Source organism: Maylandia zebra, linkage group LG10 (genome assembly GCF_041146795.1).
Source record: "Maylandia zebra isolate NMK-2024a linkage group LG10, Mzebra_GT3a, whole genome shotgun sequence".
Taxonomy (NCBI): Eukaryota; Metazoa; Chordata; class Actinopteri; order Cichliformes; family Cichlidae; genus Maylandia; species Maylandia zebra.
This window is the reverse complement of record NC_135176.1, coordinates 13,468,303-13,494,976: the sequence shown is the minus strand read 5'-3', so window position 1 is coordinate 13,494,976 and position 26,674 is coordinate 13,468,303. Positions and strand designations below refer to the sequence as shown.

Here is a 26,674-nt window from a genome sequence, read left to right as displayed (position 1 = left end):
ATTCTGCATCATCTATAATTTAGACAATAGAAACCCGACTCCCTTGGTATTACACTAAAAAATGGCTAATTGTTTTCCACTGTTTAGCTTGAAGAGCAAGAAAATCAGAGGAGGCGGGAGGAAGAGGAGAGAGCGAGGCGACCTCCTACTCCTCCACCAGTAGAAGAAGTGCCACAGTCTGAGACAGAAACTCAACCACATGATTCTGCAGCCAGGTATGCCAAAGAGAAGACTGGGTAGAGCACAAGAGTGTTCGTGTAAAGCAAAAACACACTACGAGAGAAAAATTAACATGCTTTCTTTTCCCTCTGTAACACAGAACCAGTCTGGACCAGACCACTCTCAATCAGTCCGTGTCAGTGAACGGAGTACACAGCGACAATGACACATCACAAGTAAGATACGCTTTGTGTGTATGCTTCAAGTGCTTCATTGATTTTTACAGAGTTTCCAGCATAATTTAACATGTAGTCCACCGTGTTGTCTTCCTTCATCTCACACATTATTAGATAGGTCATTAAAATTCATATCCATCAGACAGTTTGATCTAACTTATGAAGTGTAATGCCAAGCTGTATATTAGCAAGCAGTTGTGTTTTGCTTGACAGATATGTTTATTATATGTAGCCACTCGTTGGGTTAGGTTCTGGAAAGAAAACTGTGTTACACTTTAAATTCATACATGTTATATGAGTGATTCTCTTCAGTGGCAGATGAAAACAAGTACCCGGTGACTTCATGTGTCAGAGGTGATGGATTGGCTGCTTGTGGGCAGCACTGTTGCAAACCTCTGCAACTGATGCTACAGAGAAAATCACTAAATGAACGAGAACTATTTCTGTGTTTCTGCAGTTCTAGAAGTGCAAGCCATATCCTGACATTCATCTTTTTGCCCCAGACTTCTTAACAATTTCTTATTGCGTTTTTGCCAGCAGTCATTATCGCTATCGTTGTCAGTGGGAAAGAAATCAGAGCCTAAACGTGTGTGTAAGCCAAAGCAGCAGGAGCGTGTGAGTACCAAGTCACGGTCAGCTTTGTAGCTACCCCTCGTCCCCTTCACAGCCTCCGCTCAGCTCCTGGTCAACTGCAGTGCCTTTTTCCTTCTACTGAGAAGCTATTGCTCTCTGTCACAGATGCAACCATCGCTTTATTTATTCATGAGCTACAGCTATCATTAACGAGCCCCATCGCTGTTTAAAGGCATGATGCAGATTCATGAACACACTATTTTCATGGATCAAATATGCAGTTATATATTTATATGTGCTCATATTGACCAGGACAGGAGTGACTGTAAATGTGGAGCCCAAAGTAAATGTGGTGATAAATGTAGCTGTTCAAAGCTAATTTATATGTAGTTTGTTTTAGTCTTTATCCATGTGTGTGAGTCGCCTTTGAGTGTCAGTCTTTTGATGGAGTCACGTGAGAATCCTTTGTAGAAAAGTACGTGACACAAAAGGTGCCCTGAGTTTCCGTTTTGTACTATAGTCGCAGTACTAGAAGCAAAATCCTGTTGTCTGTGGATGTTTTTTAAGGTTTATAAGATCAATTAAAGCCACAACACTTAAGCTGCAGTATCTCTAAGATCTCAACATCTCCAGTCTTAGAGGTGAACTGTAATTGAGCAATAGTGTAGGACTATTTATTTATATTTTTTATTTGACTGAAGAAGCTGAGATTAGCATCAGAATAATATTTAAATGTATTCACAAGTTGGATTTCGGGTCTCTTTGGAGCAGTTTAAATTAATTTAAAATCTAGTTTAGTGTAGCATGCCTGTTTCCTGTATGTTTGGTTATTTTAATTGTGTGTTTTACCAGTAAGAGTCTGTGCAATGTCAGAATGCTGTGTGATTATGTAGACCTCCTGAACCCTCGCTATGCTGTTATCTCAGGTAATCATACAGTGCTGTCAAAGCAGACGTCATCATAGCTTTTTCGTGTATGGCTGTGAATGGCTGCTTTGCTAATCACCACTTCCATCCAGCTGTGTTTTTTTTTTCTGCCCCCCTCACCACCATTCATGTCCTGGTTTTAACCACAGGGCTCAGAGTCTGAGTCAGTGAACGGACCGGGCAGAGACAGCGGACTGGCATCGTCTCGCGTCGATCCGTCTGCCACTTTACCGAGCAGAGGCGCGGCAGACTCAGAGCCAGAGACCATGGAGGGGATGCTCTGTCGAAAACAGGAGATGGAGTCTCACATCAAAAAGGCAGCTACCAGGTGAGCGTTGCTATAAGATTTGTTCACGTGCAAAGAGAAAGAAATGCTGACGTGGCTTTAGTTAGCGATATCAATCTGTATGTAGAACAGTTTAACTTTTATCCTGTTCATTTGTTCCCGCAGGTCCTGGCAGAATGTGTATTGTGTCCTACGAAAAGGAAGTCTTGGTTTCTATAAAGACGGCAAGAGTGCTAGCAATGGCATTCCATACCACGGAGAAGTTCCCATCAGCTTGGGAGAGGCTGTGTGTGAAATAGCCCATGACTATAAGAAAAGGAAACACGTATTCAAGCTCAGGTGAGAAGACGGACAGCATGAAGTATCTGAAAGTTAAAGGCCACGGTGAAATAGTAAGATTGGTGTAATAGACGTTAAATTTACCCCTGACTAAGTGTTGACCCTTTCAACCCTGTGACTGCAGGTTAGGGGATGGGAAAGAGTACCTGTTCCAAGCAAAGGATGAGGTGAGATGTACATAACAGGTTTATATTGCTCAAATCATTAAAACACATTTAGGGGAATATAAAACATAACCAGCCTCTTTTGTGTGTTGAAAGGCGGAGATGAGCTCCTGGATCCAGTCCATCCTTAGCTCCATTCCAAAAGGATCAGGAGACTCGCCTGGAGCTCCACGGCCCCTCAGCCGTGCCATGACGATGCCGCCCATCTCGCCCAGCTCGGGTGAAGCTGGAGGCGTTACCATGCGCAACAAGGATGGGAAAGAGAAGGATCGCGAGAAGAGGTTCAGCTTCTTCGGCAAGAAGAAATAAAACATTTGTAAAATCATGGATGGGAACTAAATTTGTCAAAATTTCAAAAAACTGAGGCAGATATAAAGGAAAGTACAAACAGGTCATACAAACACACTGCTCTCTGTGCAAGCCCCGAGGAATCTGTTAACAGCTGCGTCATGTAGCTGAGAAAAGTTTTTTTTTTTCTCTTTTATTCTCTCCCTCTTTGCTGGTTTTATGTGTCACTTATTTTATTACTCATCCAGTCCACATCTCACTTTAACTGCACCCAACAATCAGAGCCCTCACCCTGTTTTGACCAACAGAGGTCATTAGTGTGAGTCAGAACCGGGGGTGGATGTCATTAGCAGAGAGACAGTTCCAGTCTAGTGAACCGGATCCTCCTCTGTAGGAATATTTGCTCTTCAGTGAGTCTTGATTAGCTAACCTTGTTGTGATACTGTTTCTCTAAAAAACAAAAAAACAAAAAAAAAGATGATGGTTTTCCACTCTGCTGCATTTTGATTCATTTGCCCAGTTTTAACTGCTCTCTATTAGAAAGGATCACATTACATCTCTTCTTCTGTTCTTGGTATTGATGTTATTAATCTCAATATTATTGATATCATTATTACTATTTATCTTTTTCAGTTGCTGGCTTGACAAAGACTAATTTGATGGTAGATAATCTTGATTTATGTTGTTGAGAGAAGCAAATTTGGTTTTGTGGAGAATGTCAGCTTGCCCTTGTATGTACTATATCTTTTTGTTTTCTTTGTTTTCTTTTTTCCTTTTTTTTATTTTTAGGAATGACAGTTTATGAGGTGTTCTGACAGGAAAATAAAGCTCATTGAATTTTAGCAGTGTGCAGTAAGTGATCACAATTTTCCTTGGAAAAATAATATATATATTTAATAAGTGGTTTTACTATTTTTTTTATCTCTAATTTTGCCTGTATTTGATTCTTTCTTTTTGAGTGATCTTTTCTGCTTGATTTTCAACTTTCTTTCTTTTTTCTGTACAAAGCAGAGAAGATTAGTTTTCTAGCGTGTGCATGTGTGTGTGTGTGTGCGTGGGTGCGTTTGTGTGAGTTGTGGTGCTGTGGACTTTGCATGTTTATGTTTTTTCGGATCAAGCGTGGCCAGATGGATGCTGCTTTTCGGTACTCAGAATCGGTAAACCGGGCAGAAACAGAAATTAATATCACTGGAATGATTTCCCAGAGCTGTGCTTTTCTTTTGGTTTGAAAATATCTTCAGCTGACATCACTAACGATGATCTTCGAGACAATTTGTTATTTGTTTTAGTCATCTGATATCTATTTCCGTTCTCCACCTACTGATGTGAAGGCACGGGGGCAGTGTGTATAGATAAAAAACTGAAGCACAGGGACCTGAGCAGGACAAAAGGAGGGTTGACAGATGGCTTTACCGGTGAAGTGAGGTGCGTGAAGGTGACACTGGATAGGCACTGAGGAATGCGCTGTGTGCTTTACAACAAAGAGATATGAGCCTGAGCCTTACTTGAACCCACTACAAATACACTAAACCCACTTTTTTTTTTTTTTTTTACTCACCAAACAATTGAGTTGTCAAGTTTTATAAAAAGATACGAAAGTTTGTTTAAAAAGTGACCTGTGGCAATGACCTCATGTATGTCAGTGGATTGATTTGGCACCAACCCCAGAAATAGAAGAATGCCCTCAACTCTCTTTGATCAGCCGTGCACTCTTGAATATGTGGCATGATTTCAACTAGATTTATACTTCCAAGTGTCCAATCTATGCCATCTACATGTGTTAATATACACATACATTGGACTTGATAATTGGAGAGCAAGTAATAATCAGTTGGCGGTGAAAATAAATCAAATGGCGACCTACTATGGATTATGTAAACAAATGATAGGTGTTAGGTTTGCTAGTCTCCTCACATATTGTACATTTCAAATGAAGATGGCATTTATAGTATATTGTGAATGTAGACACTACAACCTGACATTCTGCCTTCATATTAATTGGTTGGTGTAGTCAGTTACTTACCAAGCATGAATTAACTGCTTATAACAGCAAAGATTCAGCAACGGTTTAACAAACAAACATCTGACGGAGTCCCATAAAAGCAAACGAGCTGCAAGTAACTATTTGTGTTGCACTGATATTGAAAGTAGCTTATTAAAGCTGATTAGTGCTTGGATGGGTATACAGTTCCATAAAAGAGTGGTCAGTTCATAGGAATGCCGCAACAAGTCTGGGTTCAGTTAACAGCACGCGGTCCAGATTTATCAAACCTGCCTCGTCTCTTTAACTGTAAGAGTTTGCATTCCTGAGTGTATGGTGGAGCTCCCAGTTAGTTTCAGTCTGAACTACAATGTGGGATCCAGGTGAAAAAAGGTCATTGCATACATAAGCGAGCCAGTGGAGTTTGCAGACATTGTGCACAGTTTTGAATAAAGGAGTCCTTCCCCTTCCAGCGATAACCGCTCTGAACAGTTTCCATCAGATATTAGGCGATCAAAGGTCACACAGTGTATTTTCTTATCAGCTCATTTGAATGTGAATGATTCAAACCAGTTTGGCCAAATTGGTCATGTGAAGCAAAAATATTTCTCATACTTGACATACTGTACACAAGCTCTCTCTCTCTCTCTTTCACACACTCACGTATTGAAACTGCCCTGTATATTTAATGCAGAGTGACCCTGGCAAACCAGTCTTGTGGAAACGTCCTTAGCTGGCTGTGATTTGATGTTGCAAATGGCATCCTTTTAAAATAACATTGTGCTACTGGTGAGCTTTGACCAGAACATGAGAAGTATGTGTTATTGATGTCAAAGAGTTACGTTTTGATTCTAAGAGTATTTGTAACGATGGAGTACTTAATGAAGCAGAAAACCAACTTGTTAAGTATTACACATGATTGAAAACAGACTGGTGACAATTTGAGCTTCCTTTTTTAGAAGAAGGCAGGATCTTTGCTGTCTAGTGGGAGCTTGCATTTTTTCATCCAGTGGTCTGTCTCGCAGCCTGTCCACCTACCTTCATTTCTTTTGACGAATGTCTGTTCCTTCCTCTGTAATTCAGAGCTGTTAATACCACTACTATTATTAATTGCTATTATTATCATTATTGCTACTGTTGTTCCTATTACTACTACTGTTACTAATGCAACTTATTGCAAAAAGTATAACTGCTGTCCATTTTCAGGTACGTGTCTGTGATATCAGACCTTTCCACACGATGTCAGTGTGCTGTGGAGCATTTTCATTACAAATTGAAGATAATGTTTGTTGACTTGTGTATCTACATCTAATATTAGGAATAATAAAACATGGTTTAATCAAGAACGTGATGCTGTTGAATCTTTTATGTTAAGAAAAAAAAGACATTCTTTTCTGTTAGCGCCTGTGAGTTGAATGTTTGATTGTTTTGTCACAACACACTCTGACTAAACTCACTTATGCCTTTTTTTTTTGTCTTTATTGAACATGTAGGATTATCATTCACAGTTCTGCATGCATGACGTCTTTATTTAGCAACTCACAGATCTTGCTTTAGCAGCAAAAACCTCCACCAGACATGTCGTGCAGCTGCTTTTCCTCATTGTATCAATTGACCATCTCCAACGCTTCTGGCTATAGACTGCTTCATAACAAGCTTTGGGGGATTGCAGTGTCTTATTCAGTGTTATTTCTTTCAGTAGACACATGAACATCAAGTTGTCTGCAGCTGTTTTGCTGTTACCTTTGAGTTAGAGACTTGAATTTCATTCTTTTATAGGAAATGAGTTTTAATGTGAATAGATGAACACAGAGGCCATCAGGAATATTTTGTATCCTTTTTTCCAACTTTCTGCAAATATAATGCTTCACTGAAGATGCACGGAGTCCTGTGAAAACCTTCTTTTTCAATGACTGCAGGTTGTTTAGACAGATTGTGCTTGTAGGCTGAGTTTAAGGAATAAAAATTGTATATTCATACAGTACTTCATCTGCTACACTTTAAGTATGTTATTCACATTAGAATCGTGCGTTAAACTGACTGTGGGACTGTGGGAGGAAGCCAGAGTACCCAGAGGAACTCCACGTAGGCACAGAAAGATCATGCAAATTCCCCGACCAGGGTTTAAATAAGGAACCTTGTTGCTGTGTGGTGATGGTGCTAACCACTCAGCCACCCTAGGTGTGGCTTTGTTTCCTGTAGACAAAATTATTTGATATAGTTCTGGTACTGAGCCATGAGCATGTTAAAGTGATTTCACTAGTATAATTATGGCAAAAGCACAATTGCTATCTGGTCTTTTGTGACCTTTTGCTTCTATGAAATATGAAAACTGACCGTCACTTTTATCACACAGCCTCCCCCCACATAACTGCTTTGAATAAATGTTAATGTTGGAGTGAAAGCAGACTGTACTCTGCTCTTCCAGCAGATCTTAAACCTCGCTGCTACACATGTCACGCCATTCACCTCCAAGGCTAATTCTTATTTCTCAGAGTTTTTGGTCCATGTTGACATATCATCACACAGCTGCTGCAGATTTGTCAGCTGAACATACATGTTGTAAATCTCCTATTCCTCCACATCCCAAAGGCTCTCTTGGATTTACATCTGGTGGGTGTGGAAGCCTTGTGAGTACAGTTTGAGATGACTTGAGCTTCATGACGTGGTGTTTTATCCTGCTGCAAGCAGCCGATAGAAGACTAGTACACATAAAGGGATGGACATGGTCAGCAACAATACTCAAATAGGTTGTGGTGTTTAGATGATGCTCAGTTTGCAGTTGACACAATCATGTTTCATGTTGTTTAGGCCAAGTTCTGACCCTATCATCTAAATGAAAACAGAAATCAAGACTCATACGACATTGACAAGTTTGTGCAAATTGTTAACCTCAGTTTCCTGTTCTTAGAAAAAAAACCTGTGTGATTTTCTGCTGCTGCAACCAATCTGCTTCAAGATTTGACACTCGGAGATGCTCTTCTGCATAGCTAGTTTGCAGTGAGTGGTTAATTGAGTTGCTGTTGCTATCCTGTCAGTCTGGCTAGTCACCTCTGACCACTCACCAGGATCTACAAGGCATTTTTGCCTAGAGAACTGCCACTCATTGAATATTTTCTCCTTTTTGGACCACTCCCAGTAAACCTAGTTGCCTGCCACATTCAGCATCACCTAAATCACTTTTCTTGCCCATTCTGATGTTCAGATTGAACTTCTGCTGGCTGTCTTGACCATTTCTAAATGCCTTAATGCATTGAGTTGCTGCCATGTGACTAGCTGTTTAGATATTTGAATGAAGGTGTACCTAATAAAGTGCCTGATGAGTGTATAAAGAACACTGAACTACATTTTGTGCACTGGAAGCTTTGTAAGTAATTTAAAACATTACTAACATGATTTGCAGCTTGGAATAATAAAACCCCTTGCAATGGCACGGGGCCAGCAGTAGGGGGCAATGTGTTTCACCTTACTCCACCATCTGCCTACAAGTCCTGACAGAGGGCACACATTACCCGGCAGCCACTTTCCCAGTGTATCGAAGCAAGATGGCAGCTGTTGTTGAGAATGTTGTCAAACTGTAAGTGTTGGACTTTTCTACTTACCTTACATGTGTGCAGGTGACACACACAGCCATCACATTGTAACGCCTGTACTATCGTACACCCGCTGTCGTTAGTTAGCTTAGCAGCATTCCAGCTGACTTAGTAAGGTTAGCCAGAGGCGTCGGAGCGTCGTGTCTGTTCACATCCTGGAATGGAAGTGTAAGTTAGCAGACACGCAGCTGACGTTTCTGAAACATGGATCACGAGTCAATGTAGACGAACTTGTGTTCATTTAATCCTTCGTGTATTTTTAGCGGTGTGGCGGCCACTTGTGTTTTTGTGACCAAACGGACGCTGTGGTGCTAACGTCAGTTGAGTATGGCAGCTAGGTGTCACGCTAACAAGCTAAAGAGAGTGTAATTGTGCCTAACGTCGTTAGCGAAGGCTGGAGTGGCTGGAGCGACTAGTTTAAAATGAATGAAAATCCCTCGCTGAAGATTTGAACTCGAGAGCCCGGAGCCATAGCCGGTGTTTCCGATTCACATAAAAGAACTGCTTATAAAGTTTAACGTTTCAAAGACCAGAACACTGTATTGTGCTCTAACGTGCTTCCATTTCCGTCGTCTTACATCGTGTAGCCGTACAGCCCGATTCGGGGTTAAAGTCACACGCGTACGTCGTACCTCTACCTGCGATAACTGTGGCAGCACAAACATATAAAACTTACCCGACACACATCAAAATATTTTAATTTGCTTCCAAACTTAATTTCCTTGTGAAATAATACTGACAAAGAATGAAAGCTGATGTAATCTTGAAACCAAGTCTGTGCTGTCAAAAACATATAAATGAACTGTTGTTTACATGCTAGATGTGCTGGTTTGAATGAGCTGGTATCCTTTATGTATGCACTATGCTATAGTTATATTGACAGAAATATATTCACCTGATTTCTTTTTTTTTTATTTCTGTCCCCTCATCCAACCCAAAGAGCCTCCTCCATCAGAAGTTTATTCCTGGTGAAGGGAGATTTAGTTCCCTTTCCATTGGCTTTCTCTTCATAATATATGAAGCTCTTTACCGTATCATGTGAAGAGCCTTTGAGATAACACTGGTGAAATGGGGCTATATGAATATATATTTTTTTGCAACTCAATCACTGTTTAATTTTTTCCCTTTGCAAGAATAATGCACATCAATCAGCATCACTCTACACATAATAAAACCAGAGCCACTCTGCCGCTCTGAGTATTGCTTCATTTCTGTGGTGTGTCTTTCATAAATCCATTTTCTTCTGCTTATTCTTATCATGGTCACAATTAGGGCTGGACCCTATCCCAGCTACCATAGGGGGAGATGCAGGGCCAACACAGAAAGACAGAAAACCGCACTCACATTCGTACCCATGTAAAATTTTGACTCTCCAATTAACCCAAACCCCCTCGGTACGTGTCTCTGGGCTGTGGGATGAAGCGTTTTTACATAAATAATCAGACAACATATACGCCATTACAAGAATATGTCAGTACTAGCCAACCCATGTGTGTATCTGGTGTGCTCTCACGCATTTGTGACGGCTTCTTTCTAGTTAATTCACCCTGCCTGAAATGATTTCTCTGGAAAGAAAAGCAAGTGTTCATTTTTGGCTGGACCCCACAGAGCACAGACAGCTTTTTGCAATGTTATTATGGCCTTACAGCAAGTTAAATAATGAAGTCTTTAACTGGAGATTGAAATCTATGAAAATCTTCTTTAAGGTTTAACACAATTACATGGTTTATTATCTCATCAGGACTGAACTGCTGCCCTCTGGGGGTTCCTGACAGCCTCGAGAGGTGCAGTTGTTGCATCACGAGGTTCTTTGTGCCACCCCCCCCCCCCCCCCCCCTTTTTTTTTTTCTTTGACATTTGATAGCTTGAGGGAATTGTAAGATGTCTTCCTGTCTCAGTTTGAGTAGCTTCAGCCCTCAGCTTCTTTAAAAGGGATTAAGCAAGCAGCACTCTAACAGTATATTTATGCTATAAATACTGAACACTTGGCTTTGCCTGTGCTTCTACCAAAGCTCGTTGTTGTTGTTGTTGATGCACCAACAAAAGAGCACCTGCTGTTGCACTAAACATTTAGTCTGAAGCACAAAGACACTGCTTAGTAGGAGGCAGCAGAGCAAAAAAACACAAGCAGTTTTAAAATAAACTGAGACCGCACTTGTTTTGGAGCGGCAACAGCTGCTGATTTCTGTCTTGGAACCATAATAGACCTAATGACCAGCATCTGCCTCTGGTTTTGTTTCATCAGGCTGGGAGAGCAGTACTACAGAGATGCCATGGAGCAGTGTCACAACTACAATGCCAGGCTGTGCGCCGAGAGGAGCGTTCGGATGCCGTTCCTCGACTCGCAGACCGGCGTGGCTCAGAGCAACTGTTATATCTGGATGGAGAAAAGACACAGGGGACCAGGTGAGACACCATACGTGAGCGTCGAACCGCTCACCTGCGCTAAAGGCGTTTAAAGTTGTAAGAGCTGGACAAAATGAGCAGCAGAGAAGTGATCCAGAGGAAGCTGCACAGATGCTGTGAAGCATTCGTTATTAAGATGAGTGATTAAGTGATTAAGATGAATCATCATTTCCGCTGTTTATCAGAATTTCTCGAAGGAGCTACAAATAACCTCAATGCCTTCAAAACAAAGGACTAAATACACCATGCATGCATGTTTAAACAGAGCTTGTGTACTTAATGCAACTCCCTGGCAGCCAGGTGGTGCCTGCTCGTGTTTAAATGCGAAAATAACCGATTCTGAAAAGGACAGTCTAAGAAAATTCAAACGGAGCCTGTGGATTTTTTTTTCCCCTGCCAGTGTGTCAGAACTGTTTGATAACTGTGAACGCCTTCCTGTTCTGCCTTCCCTCAGGCATGGCTCCAGGACAGCTGTACACTTACCCAGCCAGGAGGTGGAGAAAGAAACGAAGATCTCATCCTTCAGAAGACCCCCGGCTTATCTTCCCTCCGGTTAAATCAGGTAGCACAGTAGCTCTGAGCAGCTTAGCTTATTCTCCTATTTTAGTGTGTCAGCATTTAAGGTGGATATCAAAGACTTTGCGGGGATGAACATGTGGTGCTATCTTGTAACAGATATCCATCAATAATTAAATCCAACTTGAATTGTACCTGTGCTTACAGTTGTATGTATCAGTGTTGGTGTTGTTCCTGCTGACTAAGCAGGAGAAAACATGATATGTCGACTAGTTTAAAAGTCAGAAAAGACTCAAAATTGATGCTAATCACGGGGCAAACAAGTATTTGAATGTCGTTGACATGTGTGGCTCTTTGTGCCACGCATAACATAGCTTACACCTTATATCTGATTGGTTTGCTGAGTGCGGCTGACATTAGCAGTGCTAGCACCAGCAGTTTTCTGTCCTTGTGGTTTAACATCCTCATGCTTGTGCAGAATGTGGTCACATGCTGTTCAGAGGGCTGGTTTTGAGGCAGTTTACTCTGACATTGCGTACACACAACGGCTCATTTTCTAGATCAGTGCAGAAACTTGTTTCATGCTGATAGCTCACCGTATCATCTTGTTTGCCACTACACAGAGCTGCAAAATAGGCTGGTTTTACCTCACTAGAATATCCCTAATTATTTTAACCAACTAAAATGTCTGGCACCAACATTTTCAGGTATATTATATTGTGTTTTGCCTTTCCTGATTTCATAGAGCTAGATTTAGGACTGAAGAAGGATGCTCTGTTGTCATCGGATGGCAGCAGCCTGGAGGCCCTGCTGAAGGGGGACTCCTTGGACAAAAGGACATCCGCAGACCTCCGAGGATCTGAGGAGGATTCCAACATGAGTGATTACACCGGAGGCCTGAACCCTGCCGCCCGGATCAGAAAGGTTCTTGTTTTGAGATTTGAAGTAAAGCTGCTATAGATGGAAAAGTGAAATATAATACACCCCATTGTCATGCCTTCCTCATCCCTGTCAACACAGAGAATCATCGAGCCTGACGACTTCCTGGACGACCTTGACGATGAAGACTATGAAGAAGACACGCCTAAAAGAAGAGGCAAAGGGAAAGGGAAGGTAAATAACGGCTGTCGATCGATGCGGTTTCTCGATCCCAAGCATGCGTTTAAGGGCCCGTCTGAGTCTAATAATGTGCGCAGGGCCGAGGAGTGGGCAGCAGCAGGAAGAAGCTGGACACGGCAGCACTGGAGGACCGAGACAAGCCGTACGCCTGTGACAGTGAGTCCTGTTGGCTGAGAGTAGAGCATGTGAATACAGCTCCGAGTAGAAGGTCACCGCAGGTGTTCATAGCTGTAATGTTTATATTAGCTCGAGTCCTCATTAACTATCACATTTTAATTCACCCTCTTCTTTTTCTTTTCATGTGTTCCATCTTTTCTCTGTTCTTCGTTAGACTTCTTATATCTGATATTTACAAAGCTAGTCGATCTGTATTTTTGCCACTATGATGTCATACTTTAATTTACAGGTATTTCCATGTGCAGGGAGAGAAAAAAAGTCTTCCTCTTCTTTGGTGTTGTCAGACTGCTTGATGTGTTTTGTTTTTTCCTCTTTTGTGAAGCCTTTTCACTTTGAGCTGCAGTGCTCAGTAGGTCATTGCCGACTGACTTGACTGATCCTCTGTCGGTCTGAGTCTCTGTCTGTGCTTTCTCTTCTCCTTCTCTTCTCTTCTCTCTTTCAGACACTCTCAAACAAAAGCATATTTCAAAACCTTCTGAAAGAGGTATACTTCTCTTCATTCCTTTTCACTCCAGTCTGCCGTGTCTTTTGTCTTTGCTGCCTGTTTTTATTTTCTGTCTGTTACCAAGTAGATTTGCTCTTTGTGTAGTTCAGTTCATAAATTAAATGTTCTGTTACACACATCGTCCTGAATTGTAATTAACTACATTTGGAGAGCGTAAATGCCCTGTTATTATATGCTTTACCTAAAGTGTAGTTTGTAATCATGTAATCAGCCACATATACGAGTCATCTCAGCTTACAGAAGATTAGCAGTGGCCTTTAAAAGTTACTTTTTCCACCCAATCTGGCCTTGAACCTCCTACAGATTTTGATAAGCTGGAAGCTAGATCCTGCTGCTGATGTTTTCTTCCCCTTTTGTGAGTGCGTGTGCTGTTTTTTCCCCCTGTGTTATGTTAATTTTGACTGCATTTCTCCTCTTCACCACCTCTGCACCCTGTAAAATCTCATTCCATGTTCCATGTGTTCGCTTGATTTTTGAGTCACTTTAATGTCTGCTTGACTTTATGGGGAGTATTTTGTTTTCTCCCTCCCCCACCAACCCCACCCACACAAAAAATAGTTTCTGTTTGGTTGTTAGCCTCTTGGTTAGATGCTTCCCGAAAGTCGAAGACCTAGGATTGCTGGACTTTTGAGGAAATGAAAATTAGAGAAAGTGTGGAAGTGAAAGAAGAAGTACTGTGTTTGACTGCTATGACAAACATCACACCCTCCCTGTGACAACGGCTTCACACAGTGGCATCTTTGTTCTCCTTTAAGTCAGTAAATCCTCCTTGCACAATCCCACTGGCTTTCTCAACTGTTAAAAGAATACCAGTTCAAATCAGAAACATGATGTTTTGCAAAATGGTGACATGCGTTTCTTAGTTTTGTTTCAGTGCAGTGAGGTCTCGAGTCAAAACACTGTCAATGCTTCTAAGACCCTTAAACTGAAGAAGCTAAAGCCAAGATCAGAGCAGTTCCAGCATATTAGCTGCAGCAGGAGTGGTCGAGATGCTGTCTTATTATTGTGCTTTACTGTAGATTTCGAGCAAAGAGGAAGCTTGTCTCAAGTAAACAAATAAATACATAAATAAAGCATGTTGTTCATCTTTCCTATTATTTCACCGCCAGTTTATCATGTCATTGTGCCAATTTTGATACTCAACAGAAAGCAGGAGACATCAGGAACCTGGTGGGTTCTTAACTGATTTCTCTTCTCCCTCCCCCATCATCACTTTACCACATGAGAAGTTGTTGACATGTATTGAGAGAAACCACCATACGAGAGTCGTAGCTTTCTGTCTCGCTGTGTCACTAGTCTATGTTGTGTCTAATTTTTTCCTTTATTCACATAGTCAAAGGCATTGTGTCAGTTAAAAAAAATAGAAATACTAATAGTTGTATCAATAATTGCAAAGTAACTGTTTTTCAGTTACAGCAGTTAAATATGTGCATGATATGAGGCTACATTGTAAGTAGGACACTGCTGCAAGAGTCCTTTGATCATCTTAAGATACTTTTAAAGATGCTAATTATGATAATGTGAACAGTAGGAAGGGTTTCACCATCCTCATCAGCTTTAAGATGTCCCATGATAGCACTGTAAAGAATAGTCCTTTTCTCCATGAGTCACCTTCACCTTCCTCCACTGACGTGGTAGAAACACCTGATTTGACTGGTCTGTTCTTTGTTTTCATATCATACATGTCGTATTTTGTGGTTTTGGTGGCAGTCTGTGGGAAGCGCTACAAGAACCGTCCTGGCCTGAGCTACCACTACACCCACTCCCACCTGGCCGAGGAGGAGGGTGAGGAGAAAGACGACATGGAAATGAACGAGCCCGCCCTGTCGCTGCCCGAGGAGCCAAAAAGTAAGCGACAGCGGCGCAATGTCGATTCGGAGGAGTCGTCAGTTGATTATCTGAGGTCACAGCGTCGGTGTAACTGATCACTGATATTGGCCTGCATGTTTTCATCTTCCCACGCAGCTCCAAAGAAAGGTCCAGATGGGCTCGCGTTGCCTAATAATTACTGTGATTTCTGTCTGGGAGACTCCAAAACTAATCACAAGACCGGCCAATCAGAGGAGCTGGTGTCCTGCTCTGACTGTGGACGTTCAGGTAAATAAGAGTAGCGATATGAGAAAAGCCACGCAGCAAGTATTCTTGGAAAGATGTAACGTGTTTAAACCCTTTTCTCGACGCAGGCCACCCCTCCTGCCTGCAGTTCACTCCTGTAATGATGGCCGCCGTCAAGACGTACCGCTGGCAGTGCATAGAGTGCAAATGCTGCAACATGTGCGGCACATCGGAGAATGATGTGAGTCGTCTTTAGAGATTGTTTGCTTGTCTCTGGGTTAAAGTGAGATCTAGGTTGTTCGTGCAGAGAACTGGAGTGTTTTTGTTTTCCAGGATCAGCTTCTGTTCTGCGATGACTGTGATAGAGGCTATCACATGTACTGTCTCAACCCCCCCATGTCTGAACCTCCAGAGGGTAAGTCCACCCTTTTTTTTTTTTTTTTTTTTTTTTTTACTACTTCCTAGAAAAGAATGAATCTGAAGCCCTTTTCACAGATGACCTGCAGCTGCATTTTCTAGACGTCACGCAAAGGTGGTGAATGTGAGATTACAAATGTCTGAGGCATTTATTCTGGACAGGAGCTCGTCTTTAACCTGTCAGCGGCGTTGTGCAAAATGACTCCGTGATGTCGGATTGTGTGAATAGAAGAGTGCATTTACCACACAGGGTATTTCCAGTAATGCGAACGTGGATTATTTCCTGCTGTGTGCTAAATGTAGACGGGACTGCTGTGGAAAATGTCACATCCTGATTCTCTCATTATCACACATGTCCAAAGTTCATGTGTGAATCTTACTGAAATGTAGAAGCCCAGTTCAATAATAGTTGACTGCTTCAGTTTCAGTTTCAGTTAAGTATACAGTTCATGTGATTTGAAAATCATTGCTTTCTATTTTTATTTACAATTTAGAACGTACGTGTGTGTGTGTGTGTGTGTGTGTGTGTGTGTGTGTGTGTGTGTGTGTGTGTGTACAAGAACGAGCAGCACTCAGAGCATAAACCTCCGCCAAGGCAGCTCACTCTCTGGGCATTGTTTACTTTAGGGTAGCATGACAGATGTTTACTTTGATTACACAAACATTATGTAGGAGTAGGTAATGGATAATTGGTATTGATTTTTAAATAACTGAACATGGCAAAAATCCAACAAAGTTGATTTTTTTTTTTTTTAAGGTTGAGCAAAAGGACATAAAATATCTGCAATCGCAGTCACGCACATAGAGAGCCAAGTTTACACAACCTGGACAAAAGCCTTCGGACAAAGCTGTAATAAATCTGCTTTTATATCAAGTTTTTGTCTCAGCAGCTTCTGAAAAGCTAGCTGTTGTGTCTCTGTGAGCTTTTCTTCATTGTTATTAAACAAAGAAAACAGCAAGTCTTTTGTAATTAAGGTACTATTTAATTTAAAAACAATACATTTTATTATTTTATTCAGTGCCAAAACATTTTAGAGAATCAGCGGTGCATGCTCTCTCATTAATCATGTAGAACAGCGGTCCCCAACCCCCGGGCCGGTCCACAGGTCGTTTGGTACCGGGCTGCGAGAGTTGAGGCTCAGGTTTGATATTTATGATTTTCAGGGTTTTTAAGGTTTTTTTTTTTAAAAATTTATCATTTTTATCATTAAGTTTCCCTGGGTCTTTTCACGTGTTATCAATAAATCTTCTTCTTTTTTTTCTTTTTTTTGGTATCGGTACTGGTTTTATTTTGTTGCATTTATCTGCGACACCTTAAAGGTCAGTGCGTGAAAATATTGTCTGACATAAACCGGTCCGTGGCACAAAAAAGGTTGGGGACCACTGATCTAGGGGCCTCTACTGTTCTCCTGTTTAAATGCAGTTTAACATCAGATTTTACTGCCTCTCTCTGTTATTTGGGTACTCAGGAAGCTGGAGCTGTCATCTATGTCTGGACCTTTTGAAAGACAAGGCATCTATATACCAAAACCAGAACGCCCCATCGTCGTGATGGCCGCTCTGGCCCGCACTCATCACCCAGCCGTCCTGCAGCAGCGTCGTTTACCCTTCAAGATAAGATGACAGACTTCCCCGACAAGCTGACCTCAGAGAGAGGGTGTGTTCTGGACATGGATAAAGGGAAGGATTGGGAGGTATACCTTCACCAGACTGGCTTCAGTTACCATCAGATACGACTGTTACACAGTTCCAACCTCAGATTCAGTCCCACAGATTTTTATTTTCACCACCTTGCCACATAAGCAATTTCAGCACCAATCATGTTCGCAGATAGAAGCATAAATAGCCAAATAATCCCTTCATGTTCAGCTTTTTTTTTTTTTTTTTAATTTTGTTGTTTTGTTTTTTTACACATGCAAAGTTGCTAAAACCTTGTCAGTGTACTGATTTTATGATTAGAGCATAAATAGAGCTCATTGATATCAAATAGCATGCCAATGCTCACTCATAGTGTAAAAAAAAGACATTTTATAATATTTATATATTTCTATAGTATAAATATATATATATTAGTGTTGAGTGTGCACAAATTGGAGCCAGAATGGTTATGATATGTTTTAGAGCCCATTTCATCCAGCACCAGGTGTTGTTTTATTGAACTGTATTTGGCTGGTCATTCGATAGAGTCAAAGGGATTTGCTGAGACTGTAAATAATTTTTCCATGTCATCCGCTGCCTGCGGCCACATAAAGGTATGCAGAGAAACTGCTCGTCGAAGGTGGCTCCAAAGGCTGAAGGACTTTAGTTAGTTAGACTGAAGTCCAATGATGGACTCGTGTTTGTGCTGCACTCAGAGCTGCTGAAAGACCTACTAATGTGCTAGTTTCATTTGGCATTGGGGCCTTTTTGACACAACTTGTCGGCTCTTCTCCAAAGCAAACTTGATATTGAATCTCTCACCGGGCCACACATCTGGCCTGTGTTAGACAGATGTGATAAAGTCGAGTCGAATACAAATCCCGCTAGCATTATCAGCCCCATTAAAGGGATAATCGCTGTGTTCTAGCAGTTTGCTGATGATGCACCATATCCATCGTTCTGTTGTTGTGACACCACTAGATTTCTTCTTTTTTTTTTCCTTTTTCTTCTTTAACCTAAGGACAATGTGACCTCGATTATGGTCACTTGCTGACAATGTAAAAGCAATAGAAGAGCCCTTTTAAGGAGGCAGGGATGACAGGGACTCATGGCTGAGTCTGTTTAGGCTCTGTTGCGAGATAATGTGCGATACTGTAAATGTTCTTTATCAGAAAATGCTATTACAGATAGTGGACTGTGGCAAGAATTATGGATGGCTCCATACTGTAGAAAAGAGATTATAATATGTATATGTATAATGTGGGGAGATGGCTCTTTCTGTCACTGCTTTCATAGTTTGATTATGCAATGGTTTCCTTCTGTGTCAAGGTGAGAGGAAGTCTGGCTGAACTGCTAAAAGCAGTAACTTTACCTCACACAGAAACAGTATTTAAAGGGTTGAAACATGCTGTAGATAGATGGCACAAAGACTGAGGGATAAATAGTCATGACAGCTGCAGCATCTGCTTCAATAACTGCATAATCTTACAGTTAAACAAGTGCATGTTCAGTAATTGTCAGCACTCGTCTTCTCCGTAGTTGTCTCAGTTAGGCCGGCAAAGGTGTTGGGAAGTGGTGTAATATAAATTAACCATGCTGTCATGTTTCAATAGCCAACTAACAATTACTAAAGCATTACACAAGTATAACTTGGTTTATTTTCTCATCATGTTTTAAACTTACTGTTTTATCTAGAGAGATGGTGGCTACTAGGATATTTTGCTGGTCGTTTTTTTTTTTTTTGTTGTTGTTTTTTTGTTTTCTTTTTGTGTTTGTTTTTGTATTCATCAGTGATGTTTGCATATCTGATGCGTGGGACATTTCGGGACTCAAGCGGAAGTTGCTTTCTAGTTAATCCTGTGATCCAGGTCTGAACTGAGCTGCTCTCCTCCAAAGCTGCACAACAAGAAGCAAAGTCCATAATGTGATTAAGAGGATAATGGCGTTCAGCGGTTAAGCGGCCAACATCCAAACTAAACTGACATAAACAAGAAGCACGTGCTCGGCTTTTGTTGTCACAGTCGGCTCTTGTGTCATTTTAGTATCAGACTCGGGTTTTCTTGCTTCCAGCTTTGGGTGAGACGCGTTCAACTATAGTAATAACATATTTAACCCTTTCATGTATGCTGCCGGCGCTGGCTTTGTACCCATCTTTATTCCTGTGTTGCATGGTGTCCACATGTGTGGGCAGTGAGATTTTATTTTTTAAAAAAAGAGGAAAATATTTTAGCACAATTCCCATAATTTGTGCATGAAAGGGTTAAATCGAGGTCATAGGTTTACATAGTTGGGGAATTCTCATGGGGTGGATTTTGATTTGGATTGTGATGGAATGTTTTATTGTATGAAAATTTATCTTCAGGAAAATAAAAATACTAAGCACTATAGTCTGCTGTTATTTCTTCTCCTCTTACATCGTGACATTCACTGTGACGGATGGGGAAAAAGTAATAGAAGCTGGGAGAGTTGAAAAGGACATTAGTGTTTATTTCAGCTTAAACATTTCTCCAGAATTCACCTTCAGTTTAGTTCTCAGTTAAATAAGTGGCCAAAAAGTTTGGCCGTTGCCCAGTTTCCTTTCTGGTTTCCTCCATTAGACGCTGGTCACCACACTAAACCTTTTCCCTTCTAGACGTCCAGTGGGACTGACCACGTAAAGTGGAACCTTCATCATTTTGCAAATCACTGCTTCTTAAAAGAAATGTTAAGAAAATCAGTTGTTATTGCACTTTTTTTTTTTATTGCACTCAAGATACAAGAACAGTCTTCTATGATCCAATACAATCTCTATAGCAGTAAATTTGTAGCCTAAAATATCTTCTATTTCCAACATCACAGCAGAATAACCAGAACATTGTTTTTAATTTTTTTTTTATTTTGCTTTTTTGTGGTGAAACCACAACAAGTACTGCAGCAAGTCGAGCTGTTCTGACGCTGCTTATTATGAGGTGTGTATCAGGAGCTTACAGCGGAGTGAAAAAAGACTCTGGTGTCACACACTGCTTTAAGTAAACTGCTGGCAAAACAACACATTTTGATGGATGAAGGATGGAGATGATAGGAAAAAGTTGAATGCAATCATTACCTGATATTCTGTGCTCATATTGGCAATCAAACTTTAAGTATAGTGATACTCAGACTGTGGGGTTGGCCACTTTATGAGGCAAATTTTCACCCAACATTTTATCTCTGTTTGCCTGTAGTGGCTCTAAGATGAAGGCTTACCTATACCTTTTTCTATCTTAATAATAATAATAATAATAATGGATTAAGATATTGAGTTTGGAAAACATTACAAACAACAAATCATTGCCCTTATAAATATCACCTGTTTCTGAGTTTTAGTTACATATTTGTCCCTCCTGTGTGAAAAGAACAAAGATCTTCATCATGGCTCTTCACACACTAACTTTAAAAGTTTGAACTGCACAAAAATTCTAACGTTAATGTCGGCCAGTGACGTATTATTTACTGATATGCCAACAAAAGTGAACAACGCCAGTGTTGGCCAATGAATATGCAATAGCAGCTTAATATGTCAGCAATTATTATGATGATTCATTTCTATTTTTAAAAAAAAAACAACACAAAGTTTCAGCATTGAGTAAACGTTTCCCTTTCATTGTGAGTGCTGCACAAAAACAGACCTCTGAACCTCGACTGCACTCCACCATCTTTGGAACCTGCTCATTAATTTGACAAAATATCAAAGCAAATCGATCTAAAACCGGACTTTGATAACATGCAAGACTGTTGCTGTGATCTGAAATATACAGTTAAGCCCATAAACATTTGGATAATTGACACTTTTTGTAATTTCACCTCTGATGTAAAATCCACTGTGGTGCTGTGAAAACGGTCTAGATGTGATTAAAACGCAGATTTTAGGCTTTGATTCAACAGGGTTTTCAACAGTTGTGTTTATAAATATTAAAAGGATTTGGACAGCAACATTTTAAATAGAAAGTTTGTTTTTAATACTTGGATGAAAACCCTTTGCAATCAATGGCTGGCTGAAGTCTACAGACGTGGTCGCGTACAGAGGCATAATTACAAAAACAATGTCATCATCCAAAATCATGCACACCTAACTAGTTAAAAGTCAAAGTAAAAAGTCTAATAGTCAATTAAAGTTAATTAAAAATAAGCTTCATTTGCCTCCACTGCAGACAACCAACTAAACAACTTGGCAGAGATAAAAGAAATTCACTGTTTTCTGCTCACAAATTTCAAAATTCTCACTGAATTTAAACCTGTAAATAGGAGCGTCGTCTTCTTTGCTCTCTTACGTGAAGTCCAGCCGTGTCAGTGAATCAGCCACGAAACAAAAGATTACCACCTTAGAAAGGTCACTGAACGCACCGGCAGAGCGCGCATTCGTTTCCATTACAATAACTCATAATTAACTTTACATCATGTATTTAAAAAATATATTTAAAAACACCACAAAACTAGTCTCTGTAGGACATTCATTATTGTAAAACTATGTAAATTATTTAACATTTAAAAACAGTAAAAAGTATTGTCCAATAGACAAAGATAATAATTGTACAGCCATTTGAAGGAAGAAAAAAAATCACCTGGATCCCTTTGCTGGAACATTTAAGATTTGAATTCACACAACAAGCTGAAAGAGGACAGTTTGTCCATCAGAAACCAACAATTACACTGTGTATCTGAGTATATATTGTTTAACACAAAGCGATTTTTGACACAATAAATACACAGCAGACGCGTCTCTGCGTGTGCGCGCTGTTTTGTGTCTATCCTGATCGGCTGCTTTGCTGCACAATGTTCCACCAAAGTGACACGATCGCATAAAACGTACAAGAAATACAAACATCGATAGTCGTACCTAAACGTGACGTTTCACTAGTAACCTGCACATAAAGTCATTAAAATCTGTGACACTGATATTTTTATATATATTAGATTTCATAGTAATAAGACCTCAAAACGAAAAAAAAAACCCCAAAACAAAACGTAGTACTACTGCTACTCTTTTTACTTACAGTAAGCTGCAGCAACACGTGCTTAGAATCAGGCAAAATTTTCAAAATATTGTGAAACTGTGCATTTCATTTCGGCTGTACTAAAAACAGTCTGACGCATGTATGGTTTCCTGTGGGACTAAAAAGTACCCACTTTCTCGTCTGACGTGCTCTGCTGTAACTCAGTGCCAGCTGCTACATTTGAATGCATGTAAATATTTTCACACAAACGTCAGCTACATTCAGAAAATACGAGGCTATTCGAAAATCTCTATTCGTAATCTCTTCGCAGCACGGACAAAATGACTTGAAATGACCAGCTTAAATTGTGCCAATATGATGCGAAACTCCTGTGATGTGATTGAAAAGTTATTTCTTGTTGGTAAGATTCAAAACTGCAGTGGTTTCCCTCTTTTTTATTTGCCTGCTTATGTTTGGACGCCTTCTCTACTTTTAACATTAGGCCTAAAAATGGCCTTTTTTGATAAAGCATATAGGATCACATGACCCTGAAGCCTCCCTTAGTTATGATTCAATACACCTAGACTGCTGGGGGGGCTTCCCATGATGCACCGAGTCTTTAATCCCGACTCACCTTTTTTCATTCTCTATGTGCTTACACACCACTCGGCATTTAATCAGTAGTTATTAATCTCTGCATCTCTTCCAGGGTGACTTTATTGTTCTGTGTCCCTCCCCCTTACCCCCTCACTGGTCAGATGGCCGCCCCTCCCTGAACCAGGTTCTGCTGGAAGTTCCTCCCTAATAAAAGGGAGTTTTTCCCTCCCACTATCGCCATGGCCTTGCTCATATGAGGGGGGTCACCTGATTATTGAGGTTTTCTCCCTATTATTGTGGGGAAAGAAACATATCTTATTCCGTATGATAAAGACATTTTTCTGTACTGTATGCAGAGTAGGATTTTTACTGTTGATGCATTATTTTTGCCCTCCATCCAAGCTGTGTAAACCTTTCTCAGCCGCTTTGATTTTTGTAGTCAGAAATAAAATAAAAATACTGAATTCCTGCATGAAAATATGTGGATTCAGTATCAGACACAGGTCAGTAAAACGAACCCTCCCAGAAACCATTTGTCCTTGTTGCAATGGTGAAGTCAGCTAGGTAGTGATGTTGTCATGCATTAGCTTGGCTGAATTACCACTGAAAATCTAAATAAATGAAAAGGGTAGAACATGTAAATTTGCTGTATTACTATTGCTCTAAAATGAATGGAGAACAGTGCGATCTGAAATCTATCCAGTAGAAATGGGAAAGATTTGCAGATTTTTCTGCTCTTAGGGTTGCTAACATGTATCGCCAAATAAATCTTGGTTGGTGCTGGACTGGATCAGCTGGGGGGAGGTGATTGGTTGTTGGCCCTTTCAATGTGCCTGCAGGAGTCTCATTAAGAGTAGAGTTTTTGAAGAGATGCCCTCAGAGTGCGCCAACCAAAACTCCAGATCAATGGCAGTTTGTCAGCATTTCCACATTGACAAGTTGCACTTATACACCTCTATATTTCAGAGAAAAGTATTTACGTGTTTTCTGCGTTTTCTTGACCGATTTAGTTCTGAGTTTATTTTCAGACTAAATACAGACATAAAAAACTGTACTAAGAGCTTAAGAGATTAATACTTTGCTATAAGTTATATTGGAGTTTATGGTTGTTTTTTTTTTTTTTTTTATTTCAAATTAGAGATGAACGGATATTTCATGACTCCGAGTCCTGGACTATAATCCAGGATTAAGGGCTTGAGTTTTTAGTTTTACAACGATAACTATCTTTGTAAAAGATAGTTACAAAGTTACACTTTGTAAAGAAGTTACACTTCTTAGCAGGAGTAACTTGTACAAATCTAAACCTTTTCATTGTTCTATAATTATTAATATAGCTATAGCTAACTTTTGTACTTAGTCCTTATGTAAAATTAGCAAGTCAGCAAAGCCTACTAACTGGACTGAATTATTTTCATACACTGCTTGAGAAAATAAAATGAGTGAACACTTAATCGCCCCAGTATGACACAGAGTCATAAACATAAACCACCGTGAATCTGCATTGGTGCAAATGAAAGTGACAAGTGCAGTGGAGATGAATGGCTACCCCCATGACGGCTTTTTTAGATTTGCTTTTTCTAGTTTTTTCTAGTTTCGCTTTTCTGCTAGACTCCTTGTTAGTAGTGTTAGCATGTGATGGTACCTGAAGCCCATTCAGGCTATACATGGGGCTGGTCTGTGAGAACAGGTCCCACTAAAGGAGACCAGGGCCACCTGTTTCAGACAGCTTGGTCAGAAACATGCAAGAGTAACCCATTGGAGGTCATTTGCAGCGCTCTAGAAGTACTCTTCTTCCTCATTGTATACAGGAGAAGACAGCAGTCTTGCAGCAGGATTGATGAGTTTTGTAGTGCTCTCTCTCTCATGTAACAGCCTACTTCCTTCCTTACAAAAGCATCAAACGATGTGTCATCCTGCTGAAGCTGGACAACCCGTAAACCTTGAATGCAACTGCAACTACTGTGACAAGGAAGTTGGCAAAAGGCGAATCCAGATAAAAAATCAGTCAGGAGAGAGAGCTGCTCTTTGGGGGTCATCATCTTGTTGTCACTTTCATTTGCACCAAAGCAGGTGAAATGTATTCGCAGTGATTCCTAACTGGACAGAGCAACAGACCAGAAGTTTAAATGACTTTGTGTTACACTGAGATGAGCCAGTGTTGTTCTCAGACATGTAACAATGACTAGTTTGCAACTGAAGGACTTAAACTGTCTTAAACCCCAGAGGAACTTTCTTTTAGGCAACCAGCACCTTAAAGTAACGCAGAGTAATAGTAGACTCTTTCTACCTTCATGATCGAGCAGTGATTGAGTATCTTGCATTTAGCTATAAATGGCTTACACTCATGTAGCATTTTGTGTTTTAATGAGCAAGGTTGTCTTTCTGTCACACGTACACTTCTTTAAATCTGACCTTATCTGATTTGATTGTTTTTTTTCTTTTAATATTCTTTTAATATTACAGTTTTGTAAATCATGTGGCAACAGTGTCAATACTCTTGTCCATGTTTACGACTGGTCATCTGCAAACACAGTCCCTCTCACATGAACTCAGTCATTGCTAATTTAAAAAAAAACAAACCCTGGGTTGACTTTTCTGAGTTAACCTTGTCAGATTTATTGGGTTTTCTGATGTTAGGATAACTGAAGCCAGATAAGAAAACATCCCTTTTAAGGTGGACTTGCTTCAGAACCCAGGCCTTTGGTGCACCTCATCTCCAAACCAATTTAAAATGTTTTTTAAAGCAATTTAGCAAATTAGTCCACAGCTGACAAATTTAGCTGCCACGTGACCTAATCATGAGCTTCATCCATCACCTGAAAGCAGAACAGCCAATCATCAGTCTAGCACCGACCATAAAGCTTTTATAATTGCACGTTAGCAGGAAAGGAAAGCAGAGTGGCTGCTGTAATACTTACACAGAAAAACAAAAATTCAGCTCAGTTCTCTGTACAATTATCATCAAAATATTGGCCATTAAATAACCACACCACTGTGCAACAACAGCACTTCAACATCTTTTAAGTTACATAACTTGTTTGTGTTTTTTTAAATATCACTAAAGGCCCAACAGATCTGCTGCCTCCATCTGCCACATTCCTACATTTTCTGCTAGATCACCCAATTTAATACCGAAAGACTGCTTTTAAACACTCCACTGTACAAGAAGGACAAAAAAAAAAGCTAAAACGTTTTGTGTAGTTGCATGTGTATCACCCTAACAAGTCCCACTGAGTTGCAGAGGAATTAATAAGAGGAATACATCAATGCCGTCACTTTTTTTCACTTTTTTTGGCTTCAGGAAGGAGGACGTGTGGTAGAAAGGTAGATACTCAGCATGGCGTCTGAGTTGGGTTGGCCTTTGACCTGTTAGCCTCACATCTGCCCAAAGAGGATAGAGCAGAGCAGGAAGATGGCATAGAGAAACATGAGACCCAGACCCAGCCGACGGTCCAGTCTCCAGTGGTTCAGATGAACACTCAGCACCTGCAAGCAGATGCGGAGCATGCAGACATGCTGATCAGGGACAGAATTGCCAAGGGTCCATTTATTTTAAATAAAATTGTCTTTAATGTATCTACCTTTTTAGTTTAGTTTTCGTTTAGTAAAAAATACATAACTGGATAGCTTTCTATTTATATACGTTTCAACCCCAAGGGGGCAGTGCAACATGTTGCAAGCTTTGCTCTCCACCACATCCCGAGGGAAACATCTGGTTCATTAGCTGCAAGCTGCTCCACATGTTTG

At 40.4% G+C, this 26,674-nt stretch overlaps 3 protein-coding genes across 10 annotated transcripts in view; 2 read left to right on the top strand and 1 right to left on the bottom strand.

Moving 5' to 3' along the window:
• Window positions 1-6,298, top strand: part of sptbn2 (spectrin, beta, non-erythrocytic 2) — a 50,785-nt gene extending 44,487 nt beyond the window's left edge. For 2 of the 5 annotated variants that reach the window (XM_012922661.4, XM_004563950.3), the window contains 7 exons: window positions 88-215; window positions 320-395; window positions 933-1,010; window positions 2,044-2,222; window positions 2,346-2,519; window positions 2,644-2,686; window positions 2,780-6,298. In XM_012922661.4, the coding sequence (XP_012778115.1) occupies window positions 88-215; window positions 320-395; window positions 933-1,010; window positions 2,044-2,222; window positions 2,346-2,519; window positions 2,644-2,686; window positions 2,780-2,992 (891 nt within the window). In that variant the 3' untranslated portion in view covers window positions 2,993-6,298. The remainder of the gene's footprint in view (window positions 1-87; window positions 216-319; window positions 396-932; window positions 1,011-2,043; window positions 2,223-2,345; window positions 2,520-2,643; window positions 2,687-2,779) is intronic. The other 3 variants (XM_012922662.5, XM_012922663.3, XM_023153762.3) reach the window with 2 other exon arrangements.
• Window positions 6,299-8,401: 2,103 nt separating this feature from the next.
• Window positions 8,402-19,765, top strand: dpf2 (double PHD fingers 2). Of its 4 annotated transcripts, none has more exons than XM_076889095.1 (13): window positions 8,402-8,529; window positions 10,791-10,951; window positions 11,406-11,513; window positions 12,213-12,391; window positions 12,488-12,580; window positions 12,664-12,742; window positions 13,206-13,247; window positions 14,415-14,438; window positions 14,979-15,116; window positions 15,234-15,365; window positions 15,452-15,564; window positions 15,663-15,738; window positions 17,210-19,765. In XM_076889095.1, exons 1-13 carry the CDS (start codon window positions 8,498-8,500, stop codon window positions 17,290-17,292), a joined length of 1,260 nt encoding a protein of 419 aa, XP_076745210.1. In that variant the 5' UTR covers window positions 8,402-8,497; the 3' UTR covers window positions 17,293-19,765. The 4 variants fall into 4 exon arrangements, with proteins under 4 accessions (XP_076745210.1, XP_012778145.1, XP_012778146.1 ...); XM_012922691.3 differs by having other exon boundaries at window positions 15,657-15,738; XM_012922692.3 differs by lacking the exon at window positions 14,415-14,438 and having other exon boundaries at window positions 15,657-15,738.
• The window catches only part of LOC101478344 (sodium/potassium/calcium exchanger 3), a 33,019-nt gene continuing 26,103 nt past the window's right edge, over window positions 19,759-26,674 (bottom strand). The window contains exon 17 of the mRNA XM_004563947.5: window positions 19,759-26,413. Coding sequence (XP_004564004.1) covers window positions 26,303-26,413 — 111 coding nt within the window. The 3' untranslated portion in view covers window positions 19,759-26,302. The remainder of the gene's footprint in view (window positions 26,414-26,674) is intronic.